This window comes from Ranitomeya imitator, chromosome 6 (assembly GCF_032444005.1).
Source record: "Ranitomeya imitator isolate aRanImi1 chromosome 6, aRanImi1.pri, whole genome shotgun sequence".
NCBI lineage: Eukaryota > Metazoa > Chordata > Amphibia > Anura > Dendrobatidae > Ranitomeya > Ranitomeya imitator.
In genome coordinates, this window is record NC_091287.1 from 69,552,600 (window position 1) to 69,572,770 (window position 20,171).

The window sequence follows — 20,171 nt, forward strand, 5'->3', positions numbered from 1 at the left end:
AATCGATCGTCAAACATAAATTCAGCACGAATAGGATACCAATATGGCACCACTATGGCAAATTCAGATTTGGCGACCAATTCGGAACACATTCACTCAATTCGAGTCTTCAGCACTGCCCCATTGAATAACATTGGTCCGAGTGCTATCCAATAAAAAAATCGGATCTCATTCGTCTGATGTATAGGCTTGTTTGGGCATACCCTATTGGAAAATGCAGACTAAAATCTAACTTATATGGAAGTATATGGTTTTGTTAGAGAAATTTTGTTGATTACAAAGCTTTTTACCAATGACTCATCTGTTAATTATCAAGGTCTATGACACAATCAGTGGCTTTAGAAGAGGCACAAGCTTTACATCATCTCTGTTCAGTTCTGTCATGTGTTCCATTTTAACGTCTACATCGTCACTTACATTATCACTTTTTTCTGCGCCTTTTTTTCCCCCCTGTTCCAGGACTTAAATAAATTTCTTTGCATCACTTGAACTATAGAGTGTGCAGTGAATGTGATTGCACCATTTTAGCTTTCAGACATTAATACATGTTACAATATCTCGGTTGGTGCTCTCCTAAGCTCCTCACAAAGAAAAAATAAAAGCCCTTAAAAAAAGGATAAAACCAGTCAGTTCTCAGCACCTTCCTAATCTAATTTGCCCATTGTATGCCATCATCATTAAAAGAAGGTCACTTTTCACCCAAGATCTACAATCACCATATAATAATAACGTTAGAGCTCAGAGTTGCTCACATACAGGGCTCCTATGTGGTTATATCCTCCTGACGTGTATGTGGTTATATCCTGATGAAGAAGTCTGAATTCTTCAAAACATGTTGATAATAAAACCACATTGAGACAATTTTGTATCCAGGGCCATTCTTTCGGATATCCATCAGCAGTGCAGACGACCCACCTTTTATTTCTCTTCTGGCATTTGCCAGAAGTCTGGAGTAAAACACTTTGAAACATTCCAAAATGTTTGGGCAACATAAGGTTGTGCAAAAGTTTTGGAACTTTTGAAGTTTTGGGTAAGCTCCGCCAAAATGGGTGTAGGAGGGATGGCACGGGGTATGGTGGCACACAGTCTAATTTATGATGATTTGTGCCAGGAATCTTACTCCAATCTTTAGCCAGAAAAAAAAATGTTGTGTAGCAGAGGCGTGCACTGCTTTTAAGACGCACCTCTTAATGAATTAAGCCCCTCTAACTTCACCGTGGCCCTGGTAATAATATTGATGATTTGGGGCCATATAGTATAAACAAATCCAGAAAGAGCATTGAAAATTCCAAAGAAAAGGTAGAGAAGAATAATAAACATGATGTGACCTCTGAAGAGGTGGTCTTGGGTCAGATGGATCCCTTTTGCATTGTCTTCCATTAAAGCCCCTTATAGTGCTTAAATGATACCATACAGTGCCTGATTGTCACCACATCTGGTGCATAAATAATATAGCTCTATGGTTCACCAACAACCAACACTAACCAGAAGAGAAGCCCGGTGCTGAGGCTCCTTACAGAGTACCATAGTTATTCCTCAGTTAGCCTTGGGGAAGGTCTGAGATAAGAACCAACACTAACCAGTCACCAAGCTATGTATAGTCTGTTCTCTTGTACTGAAGCTTTGTTTATAGGTATGGTGGCCAATTATCGGGAGTGCAGTCCGCTATTATGGTTAGTGGCGCCCCCATCAGATAAGACAGGTGATGTGCCTTGTGCATCCCCATAGCTCACACATTCGTAGACCCCCTAAGGTCGGCCCTAAACCACCTAAAAGCATCTGAAAACACAGTTACAGGACCAGTAGGCCACGTGTCGGACCAATGTTTTATTGCATCCATGCTTTATCTCACATTTTACAAATCAATGAAAAGCAAATAGAAAATAAGATAAGATAATCCCTTAATACCCTAATAGCCCTCTGCCCTTAACAAGCTTTATTTAAAAAAAGGATAAAGAGAACGAAGACCACAAGTGCCAAGCACAGTATTATAGAAAGAAGTGTAATTAGTCCTTTTACTGAGCAGCATTTGGCCGGGTGCATAATGCTGAACCGCGCACAGTTTCTGCCATGTGACTTACAAAATAAATGGTCTTAAATCAGAGCGTCAGAAAAAGAAAAAAAAATCATAATTTGCATGGCAAATGTACTTTTTTGTTTGCTTCTGAGCTCTCAGTTATCAAAGGAAGATTCTCCAGACATCTGTCGTACTGACAAACTAAAAATACACTCTAAGCTGGATGCAGAAAATCTGAAAATATAATGCTAAATATCTATATATATGATGCTTTCCTCTCCGACAGCACCATCTACAGCACAGACGGCTAAAGAATGATCTGTATAGTATCTATACATAGCATTTGTTTTACGCTTTTAGTATTATCCAGAAAATATACGAGCAAAAAGGGAGATTAAACAACAAGATCATAAAATATAACAAGTTCAAATGGAATGATTATTAAATAAGAATGTAAAGGGGATCTCTGCTCAAACTTTATAAAGAGGTGAATTAAGGGAGTGATTGTACTTTGTAACACAGAGTATATTTCATTTTATTGTTACAAATAAGGCATCCATGGGTAAAGATTGTGTGTATGGAGGTCTGACCATGTTTGTATTCTTCCTTCATGAACAGATCTAGCAGAATCCAATGTGCTTTTCCGCACAATAACAAATCAATGAGTTAAGTGGAAGCAGGAGATGAGTTGTGTTTGTTGAAAGGGGTTGTCCGGTTATAACTTGTCGACTGGTAGAGTTTCGACTACCGGGACCGGGATCAGCAGAACGAGCAACGTTTATCCCAATAATGATGGAGCCGCAGCCTCTCCATTCATTTCCTGCCGATGAGGCTACCGAGCGCTGCGCTCATTTCCGGAAGACCCATAGAGAATAAATAAAACAGTGGTCGGGTACCTGATCTGTTGCTCCAATTTTTAACAGGGGTACAAATTCATCTATCTGCCGATCGGTCGTGTTCTTGCCAATCGGTGATTGTCCCATCGATCAGCAAGTTCTCACATATCCACCGATTAGGTGATAACTAGTGTTGAGCTAATGTGCTCGGATAACACTTAGCTCGGGTGCTATACCATGTTCAAGTCCCCGAAGCTGCATGTCTCACTGCTGCTCGACAGCCACAACACATGCCTGTTTGTTAGCGAGACATGCAGGTGCGGAGACTTGAACATAATACACGAGCATGCCGAAGATACGCCGCTAGCGCTCGGATAACACCTTTTCCAAACACGTTCGCTCAACACTAGTGATAACTTATTTTATCTCCCGTAACCTGATTTAAACCAAATCCCACCACCTAAAACAACTTTTTTCAAAGCGGTGATATTATCACATGTTCTAAAATTAACTTATTACATGCTCTGCTTAAGGGGATGGACATGGGGTGGTACCATCTGTGATACTTTACTACATGAAGCGACTGCAGCTCTTGTTTTAGTACTGAGATTTCTTCCCTGCCACCTGCAGTGCAGGAAACCACAGCACGGCCCAATTATTCTGAGAATCGGTGGAGTTTCACTGCTTGGACCAAGTGCTTGCTCACACGAGCGTATACATTGGATGAGTGCAATCTAATATTTTATTGGATAGCACTCAAACCAATAATATTCTATGGGACAGTGCTTATTAGCGGTTTTTCTTCTCATACCGATTCAGCATGAGAAAAAAATGGCAGCATGCGGCATGCAGCGCAAATCAGATGGCACTCATCCATTCAAGTCTATAGGTGAGTGTAAGTCATCGGAATGCACTTGGATGTCATCCGGGTGCAGTACACTTTCCGCAGACCCACACAATGTAGAAGATGGAGAAATGTTGTTCTCCATCTTCTCTGCATCTATGCTATCAGAGTTTGAGCTGAGTGTCATTAACATCATTGATCCGATTCTCTCACATGAGAGAATCTAAGCTCGTGTGACCTTGGCCTAAAAGTGGGAATACTTCTGTAAATAGGCTTATTATACTAGTACAGAGTACAGTACAGTACTAGTACAGAGAAAAGTGAAAAACATTAACTATATATATATATATATATATATATATATATATATATATATATATACTGTATATATAGTAGCCATTTACTAAAAAATAAAGTTTATCATCATAACAAAACTCAATGAGAAACACTAATCACTAAACATAGTAAGAGATGGAAATGGACGATGATATAAGCCTATAACCTGTAGTAACCACCGATCGACCAAACCGCGGCATGACCAGCTCTATCCTCACCTACTGTATCCTCACCCATCCCTTATAGACTGTGAGCCTTCGCGGGCAGGGTCCTCACTCCTCCTGTACCAGTTATGACTTGTATTGTTTAAGATTATTTTACTTGTTTTTATTATGTATACCCCTCCTCACATGTAAAGCGCCATGGAATAAATGGCGCTATAACAATAAATAATAATAATACAGTAAGTATATAAAAGTCTCAAAAGTGAAGGTTCACTGTAAAACACCTAATGTCGTGGGGGTCCTGGAGTCAAGCCCCCAACAAACTTCTTGCAGAGAGTGGTCATGGTCCTCTTCAAGTGCACACATGATTACATGGATATAGTAGTAGGACCCAGTTTGTTCGATCTGCGGGGTTATTGGCCCAGGACCAACACCAATGATTTCTTATGACAAGATGTTTAAAGGAGAATGTACATTTATTAACTCCTTTAACCACAAGTTTAGGTGCGGTTATCCACAGTTCACAGCCCAGAAGCAACAATGTAATAACACTTAGTGACATGTTTATGACTTGGCAAGAAAGAAGGAGCGTAAGTGCATATGTTGTTTTGTTGATGTGCTCCTATGGATACAATGTAAAGCCGCCACACACCGTCACTATATAGTACCGTCTGCTTTGTGTCTCAGCTGCTGTGGATAGCAGATCTATTTTATGTGCGGTTAACCCTGTCCCGACTGTTCCAATGACAATGCACAAGTACGGTAGGCCGCCGCAAAAAGAAAAGTATCAGCATTGATCAATGCATAGCCATTCTGTTTTAGTCTCTAAGTCTCTAACCCAAAAAAACGGGTCTGCGGCTGAGTCATCGGTTTCTAAGGTGATATGCAAATACTACCTTTGAAATGTCTCACAAATCCGGGAGGTAGGGCACATTGGGATTAGTTAGCATTGAATATATTAAAATCATTGATTTTTGTTCTCTGCGGTTGTTAATCAATCTTCCGACTAGTAGGAGATGGCTCTTTTAGCAAAGTTTATTTTTTTGTTCTTTCTCCAATGGGGTACGTAATACTGTTGGGACTGATTAGCGCCGGTAACGAACCGGAAAATGTTTTGTTTTTTTAACCCTTACTATTGTCCTGCATGGGATAAAGATTAAGTTGTATCATATTCCCATTCATTCTGCATCAGAGACTTAATCAATGAAGTTCGCATTAAAAGACGCAATGGAGCAGAAATCAGTAAAACACAGGCATTTGCAAATCTGACTTGGTTTCCTCAAGAAACCCCGAAGCAGTGAATTAATCATTTAGAAACCCTATCAATGGCATTTAAGGAGGGGGCTGAGCCACTGGGGGTGCCAGACACACAGATCATGAGCAAGAATATACACAACACTTTAAAGGGGAAGGAACGGGGATGGAGGAGGGGGGGTTCGGAATAATAACAACAAACGTCTTACATCTTCCTCCTCACAGTCATGTCGTGGCTGGCTCTGATAAGAGGGTCTGCTTTCTTGCGGCGGTGGGCGTGCGGTCTTCCCAGCATTGTCCTCTTCTGCGTTCTGGCCACCCAAAAGGTGACTTGCCTCAGGTGGCATAGGGAAAGATCTGGAGGTATTTATCTTCCCGGTCAATCTTTGATAGAACGAAGCCATAAGTCAATCCGTCAGCCACACAAGAAAAAAAAAAAGAAAAAGTAAATGGAGAAGATGTCTTTTAACCCTTTTTTATTTGAAATCAATGGATAGAGACGGTAAAAAAAACCAAGCACACAGGCCCCATAAAGGTTGTAAGGAGACCGATAAAGTGCAAAAAAAGCATCCAACAAAGAGCATATGTGATGGCAACTAGCATTTAATAGGCAACGGACCACTGGGGCGAACAGCTTCCCAATCACTCTTCAGCCTGAGGTGTCCGATCAATTGGCTGCGGAGGCTGCATGCCAACAGTCCATAGAGGGGCAGAGCGAGAGGACTCTGAGACTCAACACATCATTCAGGGCACGTTGCCTCGTTCCCTTCTCCCTTTGTGTATATGGGAGGAAGGGGGGCTGCGAGTATTTTCCTGCTAGGTTTTCACTAATCTTGAAGAGCAACAGCCACCTGATTGAAATGAAGCCGTGGAGTGCAGGAGATGAGGAGGAGTGGGAGTGTGGAGGGAGACAGAAGGAAGTAGGGAGGGTGGGAGGCGTTCCACAGAATAGCTGCATCCCCGGTAGCTCTCCGTGGTGCTGAGACCTATTTGCTTATTCTCACTGCATGTCTAGCGCTGGTTAACACTAGCGATGTAACAGAGCTCTGGTTTTCCTTTCATACAACTCATCGTGATATCCCTATAGATATATATATAATTTTTTTTTACATAGGACTGCAGGTAAAACCGACTGCGCCTTACCTTAGCACAAATTTAGCTCTTCCAGAGAATTTCCAGAATCTCCATTCCCTTCTCCCTCTTATCTCCCGTCCGCCTCTCATTTCCCTGTTTGCTTTTCTTTTCCTCTCTCTCTCAGAACAAACATGTTGCAGATGATGCGACGGCGAAAGCAGCTGCATCGTCATTAAAAGACCCAGAAATCGCAGACGCGTGGAAAAAAGGAATAGAATAATTCTTAATGACGGCACAATCCCATAGAGAAAGCAGAACCGGAGTCACTAATTCATGGAATAGAAAGTTTAGCAGCTGAACAAGATTGAATGGACGTCACCTGGAAAGTCCAAATCAAAGCATCTGCTTAAAAAAAAAATCTAATCAACAGTTTCAGGGAAATCATGAGACAGCACCCAGCTTTCCCAAACTCCTGCAGGGCAAATGCCTAGTTACTCATTAATAGGTTCCTCGTCTCTCACCATTCAGCACTCAGGAGAAGCCGGGTGTTAACTTTCCTACTCTAATAGGATATGTTGTGGACTGATAGCATTCAGGACATCTTGATTGACTATGAAGGCACTATCCCAACTGAATAGATGCTGCTATACCGGTATCTCATAGTTCACAAGGAGTTAAAGGGATTTTCCCATCTTAGTCATTCATTATATGTATAGGATATCCCCATGATCCTGTAGATTGTAAGCATGTGAGGTTGGGGTCCTCTCTCCCTCTGTAGCTGGCTGTCAGTTTGATTAGTTTATTTTTTGTATATAATATGTATGTACAGTGACATGGAACTATGGTAATAGTGATTTAGAAATAAATTATAATAATCCACAAATGTCTGATAAATGCGGGATCCCGTTCTAGACGAAAAAATCAACCAAGTTTGCAGCGCTATTCTCTTTGCGTTACTTTGAAGTTTACTTTTACTTAAAGGGGTATTCCCGTCTCCAAGATAATATCCCAATATGTAGTAGGTGTAATAATAATAACATTAGCAAATACCTCCAATTAGAAATGTAGTGTAGTTTTACTGTCTCTTTCCACATGTGCAGGCATTGCAGGACCTTAGGTATCCATGGTTATGACCAGTAGCAACTCGCTAATTAACTATCACTTCATAAGTGGTCGTAACCATGGATACCTAAGGTCCTTCAATGCCTGCACATGAGGAACGAGATATAGTGAGGGGTGGAGGTAGGTTCCAGAGGAAAAACCCGCATTGATCATACATTCCTGGCTTGTCCTATAAAAATGCCATATTGTATATAATGGGAAATGCCCCTTTAAGTCCCCCACATACAGTGAGCAAGTCAATTATCTTATGTGTATAGGGGCCTTCAAATGTTCCCCAACAGAAGATGTCAGAGGAAGGAAGGATCAGGCATGTTGATTTTCAATGCCTGATCCTTTTGTTTTCAGGAGGGAACAAGGCTCTGCCAAAGGTGTCTGGCAGTAGCTTTCTCCTCTCTCTACATTTAGGGGATAAAAACGACGATCGAAGAGGCCCATATAATACAATTTAACTAATCTTTAAATGAACTATAAAATGTACAGGTGGGAAAAACATGAAACATCCATATATGTGTCGCAAGTGAGAATGGACCACATAGACAAGGAGCTGTTACAGTATGGCATGTATAATGATATGGCGTTATAAGTAACCCTGCGACTCTAACCAAATGGTACAGTGTCAGGAGAATCGTATAAATGTGACGCAACATGTCACCAAACGTAGGCCAGAAGATTGAATGGTGGTAACCCTGTACATCTAGCAAAATAACATAACACCAAGAGGGCATATGAGGATAAACAGGGATTACATGAAAAACACCAATGAAAGCGCAGGGGCTCCAAGATATCTGTGTGTCCGCCCCAAAGCGCGTTTCTGTAACCAACCTTTGTCAGGGGGCACGGCAGGACTGAAGTGCAGGAGTTTAAAACAGAGGGGGTCTCTGTGATGCCTCTCTGACTAATGCCCTCCTTGCCCGTGGCCTTTCAGAAAAATTGTGCATGTACTGACAGACCATGTGACACTTAGGCTGTGTGCACACGTTGTGGATTTTTCAAGTTTTTTTGCACTTTTTTCACCCTTAAAATGCTATAAAATGCATAAAAAAGCATACATTATGCATCCCATCATTTAGAATGCATTCCGCAATTTTTGTGCACATGATGGGTTTTTTTCCGCGAAAAAAACGCATCGTGGAAAAAAACGCAGCATGTTCATTAATTTTGTGGATTTTTCACGTTTTTCCCACTATTTAATGCATTAGGAAGCTCTGGAAAAAACGTGCAAAAAACGCACAAAAAAAACGCATGCGGATTTCTTGCAGAAAACGTCCTGTTTTGCTCAGGAAATTTCTGCAAGAAATCCTGAACATGTGCACATAGCCTTAGACTGCACACAGGTGGACTTCCTTTCCCTAAGCATGTGACTTATGAAGGTAATTGCTTGCACCAGAAATTTTTAGGGCCTTCATGACAAAGGGGGTGAAAAACATATGCACATGCCAATTTTTAGTTATTTGAATCGGTAAATTTAATTTTCTTTCTCACTTCACCAACTTAGACTATTTAGTGCTGATGCATCACACACAAATCAGATTACAAGAATATTTAAACGCAGGTTGTAATGTAAGAAAATAGGTAAAAAGCCATGGTGGGGGAATACTTTTGCAAGCCAGTGTAAGCTCTGAGTGAGCGGGAAATCTCCTTTACAATCTAAGTCTATGTGGACTCGTTCTGGTGTTCTATAGGATTATGTTGTAAAAGCCACTTCTGGGTCAAGCAGAGCACAGCCTGACCATGAGAGGTTGCAGTGTGGAGATGTCCGTGAGAAGAGGAGAAGAACAGTGATAGATCCTGGATGAAGCAGTGGTGCAGGAATATATTAATACACTCACACTAGACTATATGCATAAAGTATATGTATATACACATTTAACAAAGCAAGTATAGATAGTACTGCTTCTTTACATTACAATTATGCCAACCAGCTCGGACTGGCCCACAGTGGAACAGGTAAGTTCCCGGGTGGGCCCCTATGGAGGAGTAATCCACTTACCCCCAGCATGAGCAGTACTTGGCCCACTATATTTGTTTTACTATGTACAGAGAGAAGCAGCATCTTGTCATGTGCTCCACAAACTATCTAAAGCCGGTTTCACACGTCAGTGGCTCCGGTATGTGAGGTGACAGTTTCCTCACGTACCGGAGCCACTGACACACGTTGACACATTGAAATCAATGCGTCTGTGCAGATATCATTGATTTTTTGCGAACCGTGTCTCCGTGTGCCAAACACAGAGACATGTCAGTGTTCGTGGGAGCGCGCGGATTACACGGACCCATTAAAGTCAATGGGTCCATGTAAAACACGTACCGCACACGGACGTTGTCCGTGTGCAGTCCGTGTGCCGTGCAGGAGACAGCGCTAAAGTTTAGTGCTGTCCCCCCCACTGTTGCTGAAGCCGCCATTCATATCTTCTCTGCAGCAGCGTTTGCTGTAGAGAAGATATGAATATTCCTTTTTTTTTTGTTTCTCGTGTTTAAAATAAAGATCCATGTCCCCACCCCCCTCCCACCCCCTGTGCACCCGCCCGCTGTTAATAAAATACTCACCCGGCTCCCTCACTGGCGCTGCTTCCTGTCCTGGCCGCACCTTCTCCTGTATGAGCGGTCACGTGGGGCCACCGATTACAGTCATGAATATGCGGCTCCACCTCCCATAGGGGTGGAGCCGCATATTCATTACTGTAAATGAGCGTTTTCCCGTAGACTTGTATTAGCGACCACGTCCGTCACGTCCGTCGTGCACTGGATGCGTCATGTTTTGACGGACCGTCAGTACGAAAAAACGTTCAATGTAACATTTTTTCGTACGGCGGTTCTGCCATTTCCTACCACGCATGCGCTGCTGAAACTCCGCCCCCTGTTCCCCAGGACTTTACAATGGGCAGCGGATGCAGTTTTTCGTGCCAAATTTTCACAATGTGCGTCAGTACGTCGCGCCGACGCTTAGTGACGAAGCCGTACTGACGCAAGTGTAAAAGTAGCCTTAGGCCGGTTTCACACGTCAGTGGCTCCGGTATGTGAGGTGACAGTTTCCTCACGTACCGGTGACACTGACTCACGTAGACACAATAAAATCAATGTGTCTCTGCACATGTCAGCGTGTTTTCACAGACCGTGTGTCCGTTTGGAAACACGGAGACATGTCAGTGTTCGTGGGAGCCCATGGATCACACGGACCCATTAAAGTCAATGGGTCCGTGTAAAACACGTACCGCACACGGATGCTGATTGTGTGCCGTGCAGGAGACAGTGCTACTGTAAGCGCTGTCCCCCCCGCGTGTGGTGCTGAAGCCGGAATTCATCCCTTCTTCCCAGCAGCGTTCGCTGGAAAGAAGGAATGAATATTCTTTTTTTTTCTTTCCCCTTAAAAATAAAGTTTGGGCGTCCCCTCCTGCCTCCCATCCACTGTGTGCCCCCCCCCCCCCCGCTTGCCAGGAAATACTCACCGACACCCAGCTACAGCGATGTCTCCTCTCAGCGCCGGCAGCAGGCCCTGTGTGAGCGGTCACGTGGTCCCGCTCATTACAGTGAAGAATATGCGCATATTCCTCACTGTAATGAGCGGGACCACGTGACCGCTCACACAGCACAGGCTGCAGCCGCTGAGAGGAGACATCGCTGGAGCTGGGTGTCGGTGAGTATTTCCTGGCAAGCGGGGGGGGGAGGGCGCACAGGGGATGGGAAGCGGGAGGGGACGAAGAAACTTTATTTTTAAGGGGAAAGAAAAAAAAAGATTTTCATTCCTTCTTTCCAGCGAACGCTGCTGGGAAGAAGGGATGAATACCGGCTTCAGCACCGCATGCAGGGGACGGCGCTTAACTGTAGCGCTGTCTCCTGCACGGTCCGTGTGGTCCTCAGTCGGCACACGGGTGGCACACGGCTGCCGCACGTGTGCCACACTGATGTGCTAGGTAAGCACACGGACACATGGACACAGATAATTCCGGTACCGATTTTTCCGGTACCGGAATTATCTGGACGTGTGGGACAGGCCTCACTTGAGTGAAATAACGGTTTCTTAATTTCAGCTGTATTTCAGAGTCAATGATGAGTTAGGGTATGTGCACACGTATAGAGCTCCTCTGCGGATTTTTCTGCAGTGGATTTGATAAATACGCAGGGGAAAACCGCTGCGGTTTTTACTGCAAATTTATCGCATTTTCTATTGCGGATTCCACTGCGGATTTACATCTGCAGTTTTCTATTGGAGCAGATGTAAAACTCTGCGGATTCTGCACGAAGAATTGACATGCTGCGGAAAATAAAACGCTGCGTTTCCGCGCGTTTTTTTTCCGCAGCATGGGCACAGCGTTTTTTGTTTCCCATAGGTTTACATTGTACTGTTAACTCATGAGAAACTGCTGCGGAAATCTGCATCGTGTGCACATACCCTAAAGCAGGCAAGGATGGGGTGGAGAAGTGGCATTTAGGCTTGGTTCCCTTTGGTAATTTTTTGATGTTGCAGATTTACAGCAGCATTTCTACATCGATTATGGAAATTAGGTGAATTTTTTTATTGTGCTGTTGAGATTGTTTTAAGCGCAATTTTGCACCTTATTTTTTTTTACTCTTTTTGGTATGTAATGTTTTAAATTAAGCTGATTTGTTTTGATACTTCCTTGTATATGACTTTGAAAAATCTTTTTTTGATACAGACGTGTGGATCAGATGCATTTTTTGCACGTTTTCACAGCGGAAATGCACTATAAATGCATAATGAAAACCCAAACATAAAACTCAACGCACCTGCAAGAGAAATAGACATGTTGTGAATTAATAACTGGCAGGAGATTTCTATCATTCACATCCATTTTTGCTGGAACTATAAGATGCTGCGTTTTTTTTTTTTGTTTTTTTTTTAGGCGAAAATATGCAGGATCAAAAAGTCATCAAAAACTCACCGTAGATACTTAAGCTTAAGTGGAGAAAAAAATCATATTCCTCTGATAAGATATATTAGAACATTTCCTATATTTACGTGTGCTATTAATTTATACAAAGTTTGTCCAAATGACAGTGACCAGCCGAGCCCCCTCCATACACGGCTGATGCCTGTGCTCTACAGCCAGCAATTGCCTCTTACAGCACTGGCAATAGCTAGATTTAGTCGCTGTTGTTTTAACCATTTAGATGGCGCTGTCAATCTCTGACAGTGGCACTTAAGTAGTGTCAATTCGGCCATTCTGACTGCCATCATAGCAACCAAAGCCGATTGTAGGTGGAGGCCTATTGAAAGTCTCCTTGGCTTCCATCTGTGTATTTCTGTTGTTGGGCCTTTTAAGAGATTATAAATTTCCCTACATTCTGAAAAACTGCGCTGAAACCCGGCGGCGGCTCTGATGAGCGTTGTCATCAATACCCGGTGACTATGAATAGCGGGCACTTTACTGCTGATTGCAGATGCCGGTGCCAAATTCAAGAAGCGATGGACTGCATTGGAGCTGTACGAGTACATTTTTGCTAAAAAATTAGTGAACGAGGGACTGTCTATTGTGTTTATTTTTCTTTTTTTATGTTTTTCAGGCATCCTTTTCTGGACTACATCAGATTCGGTGGATTACGGCGGATCTGGGTGGGATTTTTTTTAATTCAATAAATTGGATTGAACCAGAGATAGTATGGGGGAGTCTTTATTCAAATAAAAGTTTTGTGTGTGTGTGTTTTGTAACCTTACTAAACCTTAGGGTTTGATGCCAGCTATGATTTTTAAAAAATAATAATCCAATAATCATGGATCTTCCCAGCCTGAAAATATCATCCCATAGATGTCTGGTTTACTTTTGCTGGTTATCAAAAATAGGGGGGACCCCAAGTTGTATTTTTAAATTAATTAATTAATTAATTTATTTATTATCTTAATATAAGTACAGTCAATTACAGCTAAGCACTAATTATATATCTCACGGGTACATCTTTAACACCTAAACATCTGTCATTTCTATTCTGGGAAAAGTCACACGGACGGCACAGAGATGTCACACTTTATGTCACCGGTTAATAGCTGCGGGCAGAGCACCATTTCTTCCGGCTGTCAAAGACACATGATGACTGATGAAATTATGATATCATGCGTGGAGAAAGATGTGGGCCTGGCATGCGAGTCCATATCAGAGACAGGCATTTGACCTTTAACGTAAATGTACACCAAAGGTCGTGAAGGGGTTAACCAGTGAGAGTCTTCCAAATGGAAGTCGCTGGAAAAATGTTCAGGTCATTTTATGCTTTCGAAACCTGAAATGCTTAAAATAAGCTCAAAAAGATTGGGCATATGTTCATTCTTTTTAGCATTTTGTTTTACCACTTTATCAGTCAGAATTTCAGGTGGAATCTGCCAGAAAAAAATATTTAGTGCACATTGCCTAAGCTTAAGGCATGTGCACACAGAATTTATTTAAGTGTCTTTGGAGCAGAAACTGACAGAAAATTCTCCAAATTTTGCTAAAAAAACAGCAAAACTTCAAAAACTTGCCATTTTTTCTCCATTTCCGATCCAATAACTCAGCAAAAAGACTGAGTATGCACATATCCCAATGAAGCCTTTAGTTTTGTACAGTGCCTAGTTTGGAGATGCTTCCTTCGAAAAAGTGAACTGAGCTTTCTTTTTTTCACCAGGCATTCTTTGTTGTTCACTTTTAAAAAAATCCCGCAAAATTTCTGAAGATGATCATCAAAGCGGATTTCCCAAAAAAACAAAATTTGACAGCATTTTAATGGGACAGCACTTGTACCTATGATAATCTATAATCTCTGTTCACATATCTGATATTTTTCTCAGACTGAGTGGTCCAATTAAAAAAACAGAGCTATATCCAGTTTTGTGCCAAAAGTGTTGCATTGTAGAATCAAAATCCGCAATGCAAGTCTGTAGGGCTGTGAAAATATGGGACGGTGTCTGAGTCAAAAAGGAGAAGATGGAGAAACATTTTTTTTAAATTTCTCCACATACTAGAAAAACTGACGACATTCGGACCAACCTCTTATCAAACTCTGATCAAAGTCTAATTAAAGTAATCATGGAAAATACTGAAGTCTGAATGAATTCTTAGAAGACGATTTGGGAGAAGATCCTCTAAAAACCGTCTCCAAATACAACTTGTGAACATCCCCGCAGAGTTACTATGATAATTTTCGGGCTCATACAAACAATCAAATATATTGGACCATGGATAGCCCTTGTACCCAAGATATTCTATGGGGCTGTGCACATGTCCGAGGAAAACATTGGGGACATGTTCTGATTTTAAACCGAGTGTTGGATCAATTTCGGAAACGCAAGGTGATGGGTCTGTGAAAAACATTGGATTGCACTAAGACGATATCCGAGTGCAGTCTGATTTTCATGGACTTACAGAATGGAGGCTTTTTTTGTCTCTCCACCTCCGAGAAAAACTGATGTCACGCTGATCAAGCTCTAACCAGAGTGATCAGAATAATTGATCCGATTTTCTCAGTTGGAGAGAAATCAGTAGTGTGCACTTTCCCTTAGGCCATGTTCACATGTTCAGTATTTTACCGCAGTATTTGTAAGCCAAAACCAGGAGTGGAACAATCAAAGGAAAAGTATAATAGAAAAACGTCACCACTTCAGGATTTATCACCCACTTACAAACACTGATGTGAAATGCTAACCAAATACTGAACGTGTGAACGTGGCCCTAAAGGGGTTGTGAAAAATACTTACCAAACTATCAGTAGCAGCCCAAACTATTTACAACAATCATGGGTAGATAAGCAATCTGCAATCAGATCTGTAATCATAACTAGAGATGAGAGAACCCAAACTGTAAAGTTCGGGGTCCGTACCGGTGCTGAACTCAAAACACAGACTTCTCTGGACTGGAAGTCTGTTTTACAGTTTGGCGAGAGAAAGAAAAGAGAGATTTTCCAGCTCCAAAGATCGGCTTCCTGTCGATTTCAATGGGGTTTAGGTATAGGTTAAACTTTGGTTGGGCACCAGAACCTGAACTTCCGCATCTCCGCTCATCCATAATCATAACCATAATCCTCATGTAATATACAGATTTATAAATGCATCTACAGCTTCTACATGACATCACTGCATTTTAATCCTAATTGAGTACAAGAAATATGACTCAGTCCATAGCCGCCGGCTTACACCATGCTCATCTACCACGACCATCTCTGGTAATGCTCATAGGTCGTAAAACGCTGCCCACTGTCTCAGGTGGAGCAGATTTATTGTCACATACAGATGTTACTGGCTCCAGATTATCATCTGTCATCTCCTTTGTCTGCCGAAAATGCATCAGCTCATGGTACGTGGGAGACGGAGCACAATATGGGGCAGCCAAGGTCACAGCATGGACCATGGCTGGTGCGATAATCAGGTCTGGTACAATATGAGGAAATGAGCAAAAAGGAGAAGAAATGTCTTCTAATGTCAAGATCCCGCTTGTATTGTGCCTGTAAATATGGCTGGCGTCACACTTGCGAGTTTTACGGACGTAAGAGCGCAGAAACTACGTCCGTAAAACTCGCAAAACATATGGCACAATTATTCTCTATGCCCCTGCTCCTATCTGCCGTATTAAACTGATCAGTATTATACGGCTTTCTACGGCCGTAGAAAATCGCAGCATGCTGCGTTTGTCACCGTATTGCGCAAATAAAATGTCAATGAAAGTCTATGGAAGCCCCAAAAATACGGATTACACACGGACCAGCAGTGTGACTTGCGAGAAATACGCAGCGGTGTTAGAGAGAAAAGCCGGTAATTCAGTGCGGTGTACAGTAAAATCACACTGACAGCTTACAATAGAATAGGTAGAATAAACGTGTACACATAGAATAGGGGTATATATATATATGTCAGTGAGACACATGTATGTATATATATTATTATTTCATCCAGCGCGATATAGCAGAAAGCCGGTAATTCAATTACCGGCTTTTGCTTTCTCCTTCCTAAACCCGACATGATATGAGACCTGGTTTACATACAGTAAACCATCTCATATCACCATTTTTTTTGCAGATTCCACACTACTAATGTTAGTAGTGTGTATCTGCAAAATTTGGCCGTTCTAGCTAGTAAATTAAAGGGTTAAATGGCGGAAAAAATTGGCGTGGGCTCCCGCACAATTTTCTCAGCCAGAGTAGTAAAGCCAGTGACTGAGGGCAGATATTACTAGCCTGGAGAGGGTCCACGGTTATTGCCCCCCCCCCTGGCTAAAAACACCTGCCCCCAGCCACCCCAGAAAAGGCACATCTGGAAGATGCGCCTTTTCTGGCACTTGGCCACTCTCTTCCCATTCCCGTGTAGCGGTGGGATATGGGGTAATGAAGGGTTAATGCCACCTTGCTATTGTAAGGTGACATTAAGCCTAATTAATAATGGAGAGGCGTCAATTATGACACCTATCCATTATTAATCCAATACTAGTAAAGGGTTAAAAAAAACCACACCCATTATTAAAAATTAATTTAATGAAAAAATCACAAAGGTTGTTGTATTAATTTATTCTACTCTCAATCCACTCACTGAAGACCCTCGATCTGTAAATAAAAAAAAAATAATAAACCAACAATATCCTTACCTTCCGAGGATCTGTCACGTCCAACGATGTAAATCCATCTGAAGGGGTTAAAATATTTTGCAGGCACGAGCTCCGCTAATACAGCTGCTCATGTCTGCAAAACCCCGGAGAATGTAGGTAAAATAGGTCAATGACCTATATTTACCTGCATTTGCGGTAGAGGCGCCCTCTGCTGGCTGTTCCTAGATCGTGGGAACTTTCCTAGAAAGCTCCCTGGCTCGAGATCATAAGAGGGCACCCTCTGCTGGTTGTCCTCAGTCACTGGCTTTACTACTCTGGCGGAGAAAATTGTGCTGGAGCCCACGCCAATTTTTTCCGCCATTTAACCCTTTAATTTACTAGCTAGAACGGCCAAATTTTGCATAATAATAATAAATAATAATCTTTATTTTTATATAGCGCTAACATATTCCGCAGCGCTTTACAGTTTGCACACATTATCATCACTGTCCCCGATTGGGCTCACAATCTAAATTCCCTATCAGTATGTCTTTGGCATGTGGGAGGAAACCGGAGTACCCGGAGGAAACCCACGCAAACACGGAGAGAACATACAAACTCTTTGCAGATGTTGTCCAAGGTGGGATTAGAACCCAGGACCCCAGCGCTGCAAGGCTGCAGTGCTAACCACTGCGCCACCGTGCTGCCCTATACAACAAAATTGTAGCCCTGCACCAGGCTGGGAAGACTGAATCTGCAATAGCCAACAAGCTTAGAGTGAAGAAATCAACAGTGGGAGCAATAATTAGAAAATGGAAGACATACAAGACCACTGATAATCTCCCCCGATCTGGGGCTCCACGCATAGACACACTACTAACATTAGTAGTGTGGAATATGCAAAAAAAATGGTGATATGAGATGGTTTACTGTATGTAAACCATATCTCATATCATGTCGGGTTTAGGAAGGAGATAGCAAAAGCCGGTAATTGAATTACCGGCTTTCTGCTATATTGCGCTGGATGAAATATTAATATATATACATACAGGTCCTTCTCAAAAAATTAGCATATAGTGTTAAATTTCATTATTTACCATAATGTAATGATTACAATTAAACTTTCATATATTATAGATTCATTATCCACCAACTGAAATTTGTCAGGTCTTTTATTGTTTTAATACTGATGATTTTGGCATACAACTCCTGATAACCCAAAAAACCTGTCTCAATAAATTAGTACGGTATATTTCACCCATCCAATCAAATAAAAGTGTTTTTTAATAACAAACAAAAAAACCATCAAATAATAATGTTCAGTTATGCACTCAATACTTGGTCGGGAATCCTTTGGCAGAAATGACTGCTTCAATGTGGCATGGAGGCAATCAGCCTGTGACACTGCTGAGATGTTATGGAGGCCCAGGATGCTTCAATAGCGGCCTTAAGCTCATCCAGAGTGTTGGGTCTTGCGTCTCTCAACTTTCTCTTCACAATATCCCACAGATTCTCTATGGGGTTCAGGTCAGGAGAGTTGGCAGGCCAATTGAGCACAGTAATACCATGGTCAGTAAACCATTTACCAGTGGTTTTGGCACTGTGAGCAGGTGCCAGGTCGTGCTGAAAAATGAAATCTTCATCTCCATAAAGCATTTCATCATAATGAAATTTAACACTATATGCTAATTTTTTGAGAAGGACCTGTATATGTGTCTGCTGACATATACAGTGGGGCAAAAAAGTATTTAGTCAGTCAGCAATAGTGCAAGTTCCACCACTTAAAAAGATGAGAGGCGTCTGTAATTTACATCATAGGTAGACCTCAACTATGGGAGACAAACTGAGAAAAAAAAATCCAGAAAATCACATTGTCTGTTTTTTTAACAATTTATTTGCATATTATGGTGGAAAATAAGTATTTGGTCAGAAACAAACAATCAAGATTTCTGGCTCTCACAGACCTGTAACTTCTTCTTTAAGAGTCTCCTCTTTCCTCCACTCATTACCTGTAGTAATGGCACCTGTTTAAACTTGTTATCAGTATAAAAAGACACCTATGCACACCCTCAAACAGTCTGACTCCAAACTCCACTATGGTGAAGACCAAAGAGCTGTCAAAGGACACCAGAAACAAAATTGTAGCCCTGCACCAGGCTGGGAAGACTGAATCTGCAATAGCCAACAAGCTTAGAGTGAAGAAATCAACAGTGGGAGCAATAATTAGAAAATGGAAGACATACAAGACCACTGATAATCTCCCCCGATCTGGGGCTCCACGCAAAATCCCACCCCGTGGGGTCAGAATGATCACAAGAACGGTGAGCAAAAATCCCAGAACCACGCGGGGGGACCTAGTGAATGAACTGCAGAGAGCTGGGACCAATGTAACAATGCCTACCATAAGTAACACACTACGCCACCATGGACTCAGATCCTGCAGTGCCAGACGTGTCCCACTGCTTAAGCCAGTACATGTCCGGGCCCGTCTGAAGTTTGCTAGAGAGCATTTGGATGATCCAGAGGAGTTTTGGGAGAATGTCCTATGGTCTGATGAAACCAAACTGGAACTGTTTGGTAGAAACACAACTTGTCGTGTTTGGAGGAAAAAGAATACTGAGTTGCATCCATCAAACACCATACCTACTGTAAAGCATGGTGGTGGAAACATCATGCTTTGGGGCTGTTTCTCTGCAAAGGGGCCAGGACGACTGATCCGGGTACATGAAAGAATAAATGGGGCCATGTATCGTGAGATTTTGAGTGCAAACCTCCTTCCATCAGCAAGGGCATTGAAGATGAAATGTGGCTGGGTCTTTCAACATGACAATGATCCAAAGCACACCGCCAGGGCAACGAAGGAGTGGCTTCGTAAGAAGCATTTCAAGGTCCTGGAGTGGCCTAGCCAGTCTCCAGATCTCAACCCTATAGAAAACCTTTGGAGGGAGTTGAAAGTCCGTGTTGCCAAGCGAAAAGCCAAAAACATCACTGCTCTAGAGGAGATCTGCATGGAGGAATGGGCCAACA

At 42.2% G+C, this 20,171-nt stretch overlaps 1 protein-coding gene across 2 annotated transcripts in view; it reads right to left on the reverse strand.

Moving 5' to 3' along the window:
• The window catches only part of DPP6 (dipeptidyl peptidase like 6), a 1,887,605-nt gene that overhangs the window by 1,420,975 nt on the left and 446,459 nt on the right, over positions 1-20,171 (reverse strand). The window contains exon 1 of one of the 2 annotated variants that reach the window (XM_069729744.1): positions 5,661-6,732. The exons of the other annotated variant lie outside the window; for it this stretch is intronic. Coding sequence (XP_069585845.1) covers positions 5,661-5,855 — 195 coding nt within the window. The 5' untranslated portion in view covers positions 5,856-6,732. Of the gene's footprint in view, positions 1-5,660; positions 6,733-20,171 lie in introns of those variants that run through there. 2 annotated transcript variants of the gene reach the window in all.